Source organism: Sturnus vulgaris, chromosome 14, assembly GCF_052056855.1.
Source record: "Sturnus vulgaris isolate bStuVul1 chromosome 14, bStuVul1.hap1, whole genome shotgun sequence".
Lineage (NCBI taxonomy): Eukaryota > Metazoa > Chordata > Aves > Passeriformes > Sturnidae > Sturnus > Sturnus vulgaris.
This window is the reverse complement of record NC_142256.1, coordinates 11,296,003-11,306,444: the sequence shown is the minus strand read 5'-3', so window position 1 is coordinate 11,306,444 and position 10,442 is coordinate 11,296,003. Positions and strand designations below refer to the sequence as shown.

The following is a 10,442-nucleotide window of genomic DNA, read 5'->3' as shown; positions in this document are numbered from 1 at the left end:
AATGTTTAATCTGTGTTTATGGTTTATATGCCCTGATAGAGGTTACAAATGCCAGGGACCAGGACAGACATCAGAGCGCTTGGGAACGACATTTTAAAATGCATTATTGATTTGAATTGGGAAAAATTGGATAATTTGGAAAATAGAATTGTTGTTATCATTGGAACACACAGGATGACCAGAGCTGTTTATTTCACTGGACTGGGCTGTTAAACCCTGGACTGACAATAAAAGTGAATTCTTGGCTACACATGTCAGCATGGGACCTTTTTATTCAGAAGCAGAATTTGGAGTCTGGCAAGAGGCACATTCTCTGTGTCCCATGTCCCATGTGTTCCCCATCCTGTAGCCACTCCCCTGCCTTGCAAGGCCTGGCCACAGCATAGACATGGACAGGGGAGGGAGATCATGCAGGTGACTGGAAATGGACAGGAAAAAATCGCCTTTATAAATATAAGGAATAAATGACACATATGGAATGCAAAACGAGAAAGATGATACTATCCAGTTTAAAAATATGTTGCCTAAAGTCTTTGAAACCTAAACTCTCTTCTTCTATGTCAGCATCTGCCAAGAGAGACCCAGCCGTGAGAAAAACACTTATCAAAATCAAGCGCTGAAACACCACCGGGAGCCTTTCAACAAAGATTCGGGCCGGGAGAGATTTGTGAGGATGGCTTTCCCGTTTTCCCGTTAAGGCAGTGCCAGGGACTCTGCAAGCACGGATGCTCCGGCCCCGCAGCCCCGCTCAGCCCGAGTCGGCAGCGGGTACCCCTGTGCGGGTACCTCTCAGCCCCTCTGGGTACCGCAGGAGCAGCCTGGGCACCGGCGGGTGCGGGTGCGCGCAGGGAACGGCGGTGCTCATTAACACCGCTCATTAACGACTCCCGCGCCCGCGGGGCCCCGCCCGCGCCGTTTTATGAATGGAGAAACCCCGCCCCGAGCGGCGGATCGGCCCCGCCTGCTGCACGTGCGGGGTGAGAGGGGTGCGGGGTGAGAGGGGTGCGGAGTGAGAGGGATGAGGGGTGCGGGGTGAGAAGGGTGCGGGGTGAGGGGGGTGCGGGGTGAGAGGGATGAGCGATGCGGAGTGTGCGGGGGGCAGCGCAGAGAGTGCTTGGGATGCATGGTGAGATGGATGCGGGGTGAGGGGGGTGCGGGCTGCGGGATGAGACGTGGGTGCGGTGCCCGGGGTGTGTGCGGTGCGGGGTGCAGGATGCAGCGCGGAGAGTGCGCGGGGTGAGACGGGTGCGCGGTGCAGCGCGGAGAGCGCTCGGGATGCGCGGTGAGCGGGGTGTGTGCAGGGCAGGGGTGCGGAGAGGAAGGTGTGCGGTGCGGGCAGTGTGCCGTGCGGGGTGTGTTGTGAGTGGCGGGTGTGCAGTGCAGAGTGTGCGGGGTGTGCGGTGCGGGGTGTCCAGCCCGGGAGCCGCTGCTGCCCCTTAGGACCCTGCACCGTCAGGGACAAAACTGGCGGGGCAGTGCTAGGTAAGTGAGAGGGGGTAAGGGTAGGAGTTAGGGACAGGGTCAATGGTGGGGAGTTTGGTTTCTCCTTGTGGTTGGCACTGGGGTGTAATCATGCTGTAATATATGCAGTGTCACATACAGACCTGTCTGATCCAGGAAGTGAAGCACTGGTTTCTATTCAGAATTCATATCATTGCTGGAAAGAAGTCTTTGTATTTGTTTAGAGTGGAAGGTGAACGTTTCTGCATCAGGAAGAAATTCCTGTGACAGCAGCACGGGATGGTCAGGCAGCCTGCTTGAGCCCAGAGCTCAAGTTCTTGCTATGTGAGAGACAGAGTGTGTGGTCCCAAACCAGCCCCTTTCTGGCACACCATTGGAACTGCTCCCCAACAGGGAAGACTGGAGTCGACCTACCATGCCTCGCTCACTGCTTCAGCCATACATGTCACAGGTGACAGGATTTCTTGAGGAGTTTGATCATTATTCTTCTCTGGCCAAACTCATGTCCATCTACCAAGCAACTAACAGGACCATCTTCAATTGGACAGAGAGCCGCATTGTTGAGTGGGAAAAGTTTGCTGAGCTGGCTAAATATGAGCCAGAATCCCAGAAACCAACAGTGAAAGCGCTCCTAATCGTGGCATACTCAGTCATTATCGTCATGTCTCTCTTTGGGAACATGCTGGTGTGCCATGTGGTGCTGAAGAACAAGAGGATGCACTCGGCCACCAGCCTCTTCATCGTCAACCTGGCAGTGTCAGACATCATGATCACGCTGCTCAACACACCTTTCACCTTGGTAAGTAGCTGGTCTTGCTGTCCCTTCAACCAGGACAGGAGTCTCCCACCCACCACAACTCTGCCTGGTGGTCATAGGCTTTCTGTGCACTCTCTCCTATGGCTGAGGTGGGAACTCAACACCACCAAGTCTATTTGATAACTCTGCCAGGCAAGTAAAGCACTTTGCAGCAACCTGTGGGCTCTCTGTTGCTCTGTTAGACTCTGTACCTCCTAGAAAGTCAAAGGTCTACCACAATGTGTACTACCAAACCCCAGCAAGAGCTTCTTGGGGAATGAGAACAAGTTCCTATGTTTTTAATGTTCATGCAGGAGAGCACTAGAGAGTCCCTTAGTGGGTCAGAACAGTGTGAATGCCAGTCATACTGGGTGACTGGAAGAAAGCAGTCAAGATTTTCAGAGATGCCAGCTGGATAAAGTCTTTAGTTAAAGCTCTCCAAATCTAACAGTGGGGTTGGTATCAGATCTTGGTCCACTTTTTCCAAATATAGTTGTTAGTATAATAAAAGGTTTTTACTGCTCTTCACAAACAATGTGTGTGGAACAGGCCAGGAGGGCTCTGGCATCACCACTTCATAATCAGTGGAGTTTGACCATATAAACTCTTCTGTAAAGGTGTTTCAGGGACCAGGATAGCTGATTTTTCTATAAATTTCAGATGAAGCTGCCCAACCAGCCAGAACCCCTGAGCCAGCTCAGGTTCCAGCCAAGGGACTTGTTGGAAAACAAGACAAATCCCCATGGATTTGTTTTCACCACATCTTCTGGCTGATGAGCTGTTGTTTCCCCTCAGGTCCGGTTTGTGAACAGCACGTGGATTTTTGGGAAGGCCATGTGCCACATCAGCCGCTTTGTGCAGTACTGCTCCCTCCACGTGTCCACGCTGACCCTGACAGCCATCGCTCTGGACAGGCACCAGGTGACACTGCCCACCCTTCCTTCCAAGGCTCTGGGAGGAGACCTGAGCTATGACACAGACCCATGTCTGTCCGTGGCCACGACAAACACTGGCTGTGAGTCCAGGGCAGCAAGGACGGCCCAGCCATGTGCTTGTCCCTACCAATCACTCCCCTGTGCTATTGTCAAATAGTAAGTTCCAGACTATCAGATTTTATCAGCTTAAAGATCTAACAAAGAAAATTTCATGAAAGCTGAATTTCTGCCTCAGCAGAGAGGAGAAAAGCTCAGCTTCACAGGCCCAGCTGGAACAACAGACATTTCTTATACAGTTCATAGAGAAAAAAAACCATATCCCTGAGTGCAGACCCTTGGGAAGATATCTTTTGTTTTTTTGACCTAATATAATCCCCAGTTTAAGGAAAACAGTTCCTTATGTAACAAGACTGAGGATAAAGTTTGAAAGCTATTCTGAGCTGACTGAGAAGTTCAATGTTTCCCATTTTCCAGGTCACTGTAATGAACAGGACATTTTCCTAATCATGGCTGTCATTTTCCTATCATTAGCTGTCTTAGGTCGTGTCACAAACTGCTCACTCCCCTTGTGAGGACCTTTGCTTCCTGTGAAGAAGAGTCATGACAGAGTCTCTGTTGCAGGTCATCCTGAACCCCCTGAAGCAGAGGATGTCTCTGACTAAGGGAGCTCTGAGCATCTCTGTTATCTGGCTGATGGCAACCTGTTTCTCCCTGCCCCACGCTGTCTATCAAAAGCTTTTCCAGTATAACTACAGGTGAGTGATCTCCCCTTGCCAGTGAGTGTGTGGAGGTCTGGCAGCCCTTGTGCAGTGCCACTCGCTCAGCAGGGAGGTCCCCAAGTGTCCCAGGCATGGGGACAGGCTATATGGGATGAGAGGGAGTTGGTGGATGGGTGACATCCCACTTCCACAGCAGAGGCTGGGGCTGTGGAAGACCTGCCTGTCCTGGGTTTGCTCTCGCCACCTCCTGCATGCCCAGATGAGGCTCTGGGTCCCACTCCCAGCCAGGTGCTGGGCAGTCCCAGGTACAGCCTGGCTGGAGCACAGCTGTTGGCAGCACACATCTCCTCCAGTGCCATGGAGAGGCTCTGTCCTGAGAAGATAATTTTCTCCTGAGGGACTTTCCTCTTCCCTCCTTCTCCCTGTTCAGCTCCTCAGACCCAACAAGACCAAGCCCATCCAACTCGCTCAGGCAGGGAGGAGAGAGAGCCAAACTGCAGTTTCAAAAAGAAAGAAAATTAACTTCCTGTTGGGAATACCTGTGCAAACATCACCAAGGCTTTGCAGGGAGCAGGAGCAGGGGACCACCAGTTTGCCAGCAGGGCTTCTGATCCCTCTTCCCCAGGATTTCATACGTTGAGTCTCAGGTTGTGACTTCCCTGTATTTCATCCATGTGGATTTATGAAGCAGGACCAACCTTCCCTGAAGCTTGAGGTTCCTCTGTCCAAAGTTACACTAATGAGAAAAACATAGAGAAGCCCCCACCCCCTTCTTCATGAAGCAGGGCTGTGGGGGACGAGTGTGGAGTTGGGGGGACCCAGTGAGGGGCAGGTGAGGACCAGTGCTTTGGCAGGAACTGCTGCATGCAGCCCCTGGTGTGCCATGGTGCCTCTCAGGAGAGGGAACTCTTTGCTTGGCTGAACATGATGACAGCAGATAAAGTGGAATTTCATATCCATATGAGGATGGAAATACCAGAAAAAACAGAAGGTTCTGATGTAGAGGGAAAGAAAGAAAAAGAAAAAAAATCAAAACCAGAATCTTATCTCCCCACAAAAGGCCCAGCAATGGTCTTTTCTTGTCCCTGCTGTCACCCTCTGTCAGGGAGAAATACAAACCCAGACTCTGAGGTTCTTTGCCCTTGCAGTCCTTTCCTCTGTGGTACCCAACCTGTTCTATCCCTCCTGTCCCCACCAGCCTGTGGCATTGCTGTGACCTCTCTTGTCTAGAAAACAGTCTGTAACAGTACCCAAGTGGGATTTTTGTGGCAGGTGTCACGCTGCTGGTGCTGCCCTTCGCAGGAATGCCAGCCTTGAGGCCAAGGGGATAATCTTACCATGACCTGTATTTTCAGGCTGAGATCAGCATCCCAGGGAGTGGGGCAAGGAGACACTGACAGGCAGCAGGAATGAGATTTCTATTGTAGACACTGACCTTCTGTATAAAGGACAAATCTAATTTCCTGCAGGCCAGCCAGATCCCTCCTGTTGATGAGGCAGGAGAGGGTGAGTGCCTGCACAGGCTGTCACTGCTTTTGGTGTACAAGGGGCTGAAGTGTGATGGGGGGTTCACAGCCCTCCCTGCCTGTGCTTGTGCCTGATGTGCCTGAGATAGCCAGGGATATCATACCTCTGAGTGTCCAGACTGTAAACACAGGGCAGGGTTACTCCGTGCTTGCGTTGCTCTGCAGCTGTGCTTGGGGATTAGGGAACAAATTGCTCATGAATGAACGAACACCACGATCTGTTTCGGGGCACCTGTCTCTGCTCATCCTTTGGCATGGCCAGAGGAAACCGAGCCCTGTGTTGGCACGAGGCAGCTCAGCGATATAAGGACTTCCAGGACATGCTATTCCTGTCCCTGCTTTCCATTGAAAAAAAACCCACAGTTGTAATACTGCTTGTAATAGCTCCTGCAGGGGCAGGACTCCTGAGATTCCTACCAGGGAGTGGTTAGGGTTCTGGGATAGGAAACAGGGGCTCCACCAACATCCATATCTGGCTGCACTACACAGCAGCCATCTGAGTCCCTGATCATATCAGAATTCACCAAAACACTGTCCTGTCAGAATGCCTTTGGCACGTCCCCTGTGCCGGTGGTGAAGCCCCCCAGATCCAGGAGAGGAAAAGACTGCAGGTCAAAAGAGATGATTTTCCCTTCTGTGTCAGATCCCCTCTTGAGTGGCATCTCCATGTCCTCTGTACTCGGTGGACCCATTGTCACTTCTCTGACCTCATCCCCTGCTCCAGCTGCCTGTTCCCAACAATCTCCTGTTTGTGGCACAAAAGGCAGCTCCAGTGGTTGAAAACAGGATATTAAAGATATTAATCAATACTGCGGTGAATAGTGAAGATTGATGTGGACTAAAAGCTGTGCTGAATAGAGGAGAACCAAAAACAACGGAGAAAATGGAATAAGAGAGAGGAAAGGAAAGAAAAGGAGAAAACATCCACTGGAAATAAATTCCATCACTTCCAGTCACCAGCTACAGGGTGTGGAGGGGACATGCAGTGCAGTGAAGGTTGGTAGGATAAGAGGCACTGCTGGCCAGGCAGTGGGAACACGCCTGGGGAGCCTGGGGCTGGATGAGATGGGACAGGTGTAAGGGGATGTTAAAATGAGCTGTTGTGTATGGTTACACTCAGTTATTTTGTTAGTTAATTGTCAGTGGTTCAACTGGAGCCAAGAGACTAATCATCACACCAGTTTTAAGAGGTAGCAGGAAGGTTGTAGGAGATGAAGGGAAGGGAAGGGGGTCGGTCATGTCTCTGAGATTTTCTCACAGCCTCCAGCCTTTCTCTCCTCTCCAGAACAGCTTTGACTTTGAGCTGCTGCAGTGGCTCTGGCTGAGGAATCTTGTGCTGGGGGTTATGGTAGGGCAAGGGGTCCTGGCTGCTGTGGGACACAGCAGGGTGACTGCTTTCATGGAAGGCAGGGGCTGCAGGTCCAGCCTGAGAGAAACATGCCAGAGCTGTGGCTCTGTGTCCTCTCTCTGTCTGCACTACACCACTGAGCAGGTGGCTGTGGGTAGTGTGAGATCACACTGTGGTTTGCTGGGACAGCAGTGCCCCCATGCCATATCTGTATTTTGTGTTTTCAAGGGAAGCCACCGTCAGGAGTCTGTGCCTCCCTGATTTCCCTGAGCCTGCAGAGTTGGTCTGGAAGTATCTGGACCTGTCTACCTTTCTCCTGCTTTACCTGCTGCCTCTGCTGATCATCACCATCACTTACATGCGTCTGGCCAAGAAGCTGTGGCTCCGCAATGCCATCGGGGACATCACCACGCAGCAGTATGTCACCCACCACAGGAACAAGAAGAAGAGCATCAAGATGCTGATGCTGGTGGTGGTGGTCTTTGCAGTCTGCTGGTTCCCCCTGAACTGCTACGTGGTGCTCATCTCCAGTCTGGGCATCAAAACAAAGAACTCTCTCTATTTTGCCCTGCACTGGTTCGCCATGAGCAGCACCTGCTACAACCCCTTCATCTACTGCTGGCTGAACAAGAGCTTCCGTGCAGGGCTCCATTCCCTGCTCTGCATCTGCCACAAGGTGCCACAGGCCCAGGACCAGGCACTGCCTCCCAGGGCCATGTCCTGCCATGAGGCATGGCTGCAGCAGGCCAGGTGCAGGAAGGGACCTGCCTCCCAGGGCAGCTGCTCCGCCGGGAACCTCCCGATGGCCAACACGGACCTGTGAGCCACAGGGCTAAGGGGACTTACCTGGCCGTGGGAAGCATTCAAGGGCATCTCCCAGTCTCTTCTCAGGAGCCAGCATTGCTGCTCTGCTGTTTTTCTGCTGACTTTTGGCTTGTCTTACTGTAGCTCCATCTCTGCTTGGCATGGGGGGCACGCAGCCTCTCCAGCACTTTACCAGTAAAACCCATGCTGCAGCTGCCCCGGGGGGCAAGAATATGTACAGGGGACATGGAGCTCCTCAGACATGCTGATCTGCTTTCAGGTTTTCCCATTTATTGACATCAGAGGGAGTGGCCCCGGGTTTCTGTCACTGGCCTGAATCACTGGCCTGTAACCCGTGCCATAACATGGGGCTCTGCACAGCAGCAGAAACAAATCTGTGATAATCCAGGTGTTTGAAGCAAGGGCTTGGACATGCAGATGAGCTCCATCCACAGGCAGTCTCACCAGTTAGTGTATAGCAAAGCCTCTAACAGAGGTAAGGATTGTTAACAGCAATTTTGCTCTCAGATTCTGCTGCTCCTCCTGCCCTGTCTCTATCCCACCCACAGCAGCTGGAAGCCAGCCCCAGACAAGGGGAGTAGGGATGCACCCCAGGAGCCATGGCTGTAGGCTCAGATGGCACGATGACAAATTAATGTAGTCCACTGAGAAGTTCTTTTTATTACAAATATATTAATCCAGTAAAGAGAGCTACACTGGCACTTCACAAAAGGACACAAAATATTTCATCAGGGCTGTAGCATTCACTCACTGAAGAATGGAATCATTCTGCATTGTTACTAATTCCTATAAAAGTCTCATTTAAACAACAGAAGGGCAAGAAAGGGCCAGAAGGAATGTCCTGTGAAGAGCAACCAGAGCCTCTGAGGCTGTCTAGTTGGTGCAAACCAGGTGATGGATTTCAGTAGCCCAAGGGCAGCCATGTCTGCTGGGGGGCTCCTGGTCTGCCCTGGTGATAGCCCAGAGAGGCAGCAGGAGGCTTGGGTGGCTTGAGGGAATAGACATACTCCCACCATCTTTGTGGGGGAGGATAAGTCAGACCAAATAAGGGAAGCTAAGGACTGATTTATTTTATTTTATTTTATTTTATTTTAATTTGTGCAGTGGGAAGGAAAAGGACAGAAAGGAGGGGATCATTGCTACAGGACACTTGACCCCATTTGGGCACTTTAGGTGTGGGCTGCAATACCTGGACCAGAAGAAAGCAGCAGAACACGAGGAGTGGCAGCAGGAATGGGAGAATTCTTGGTCCCTGAGGCACTTTGCTTGGAGCTCACAATTATTGAACATGGGAATTCAAAGCTGTCTGTGCTGGGTGCCAGTGCTGTCCTCCCTCAGTGTACAACAAGGTTTGTTTTCAGTCAAGAAACATCATTGTGAGTTTTTCAAAATGTTAAAATCATCCCTAATTAATAAGCATCACCTCATTTAATTATTAAGAGAAGCTATAGTTTGTTTTTTACTGTGCCCCACTCCTCACTAGCTTTGTGTGAGCAGCTCTCAAACTGCCATGTGTTGTCTGTAATATTTCTTAGTTTTGTTTTCCTTTCTTCTTTTAAATGGGTGAACAACCTTTTTCTGGACGAATCAAAGCCCTTACTCCAAAGAAGGGGTCTCTCCACACTCCCTTGATCTTCTGCTAATCCCTGTAGTTAGCTGTCTCTTGCTGTCAGAAATAACCTGGCTGGTTTTCCTTGGATCTGTCAATCGCAGCATCTCCTCATTGCTGAATTTTTCTCCCCTAAATGGACAGGATGTAAGAGCTGAGTGTATCGAATCCCCGTAATGGCTCAGCTATCTGGGCTGATAATTATCAATGCCTGAGTGAGATTCAGAGCCTCTCACGCTTCGCCCAATGCCTCAAGGCTCCTGTATCACTTGAGGATGCCCTGACTCCCAGCAGCTCTCAGGCAGACATAGAAGGCACAATATATGTTATATATATATATATATATATATATATATATATATATATATATAAAAAAGGTATAACCTGAGTGTGCAGGGCATGGACGGTGCCTGGGGGGCAGGAGGCTGCATTTCTGCTGCAGTTTGGTCCCTGCAGACACGAGGACAGGAGTGTGTGGTGGGAGAATCCTCTGTCATGAGCAGACCCCTCCCTGTTCCTCTCTCCAGACCCAATCTTCCCCCGGGAAGCCCCCCGGGAGGCAGAACCCCGGGGGAGAATTTGGAGGGCAGATTGTTCAAACACTGAGTCACCACAAGTCTACTCCCGGGAAACTATTTGAGCACACACAAATCAGTGTGCAAAGATCCAGCGAGACATGTCTGAGTGATTAACAGCCCGAATTTATTAAGGTTAGCTCATGCCAAATGCAGCAGAGTGCCTTCAGCAGAGTTGCTGATGAAGACGATAACAAGGAACACAGCGCAGGGGATACCTGAATTCCAGAGACAAATACTCTTATATAGCCCCACTACATAATGAACAAAGAAACCACAACATGCCAACTAGATTAACAAAAAGCTAGCAGAAAAACCCCCACAATGAGTCAGAAAATTAGCTCAGGAAGGAGAAACAGAATACAATTATCATCACTTAGCTCTTCAAGTGGAAAACAGTACGGAGGGGCTGGCCAAAGCACGCTGCAGGGATAAGGGGGAATGTCCTCGGTTAAATCCAGCTTAAGTCCTGGCAGTGAGGGTGTAGGTGGGCCAGTGTCAAACCATCATCTTGCTCTGAGAAGTAACTCAGCATCTTAGGTCATTCACAGACCAGGAGAGGAAGAGGGAGGAAGGAGCCTGGCCCTTACCTGGGAGGCTGCATGTGAAAGGCACACCCCGAATTCCCGCGTGGGAGATGATGTGCAG

The 10,442-nt window shown here is 50.8% G+C and overlaps 1 protein-coding gene across 2 annotated transcripts; it reads left to right on the top strand.

Annotated features, from left to right (window-relative positions):
• Positions 1 to 1,400: 1,400 nt before the first annotated feature.
• Positions 1,401 to 9,082, top strand: LOC106859100 (G protein-coupled receptor 83-like). Of its 2 annotated transcripts, XR_015806735.1 has the most exons (5): positions 1,401 to 2,260; positions 3,053 to 3,178; positions 3,814 to 3,947; positions 7,014 to 8,085; positions 8,715 to 9,082. XR_015806735.1 is itself a non-coding variant. In XM_014886121.2 (4 exons), the coding sequence occupies exons 1-4, from the start codon at positions 1,877 to 1,879 to the stop codon at positions 7,606 to 7,608; spliced, it is 1,239 nt and encodes a 412-aa protein (XP_014741607.2). In that variant the 5' UTR covers positions 1,401 to 1,876; the 3' UTR covers positions 7,609 to 9,082. The 2 variants fall into 2 exon arrangements, 1 of the variants encoding a protein (XP_014741607.2); XM_014886121.2 differs by having other exon boundaries at positions 7,014 to 9,082.
• The last annotated feature ends 1,360 nt before the right edge of the window (positions 9,083 to 10,442 follow it).

Excerpts from the sequence above, each read along its gene's own strand:
- LOC106859100 (XM_014886121.2), top strand. The coding sequence starts at position 1,877 with ATGCCTCGCTCACTGCTTCAGCCATACATGTCACAGGTGACAGGATTT. Across the intron at positions 3,179-3,813 it reads TCGCTCTGGACAGGCACCAG|GTCATCCTGAACCCCCTGAA; the intron begins GTGACACTGCCC and ends TCTCTGTTGCAG. Across the intron at positions 3,948-7,013 it reads CTTTTCCAGTATAACTACAG|GGAAGCCACCGTCAGGAGTC; the intron begins GTGAGTGATCTC and ends TGTGTTTTCAAG.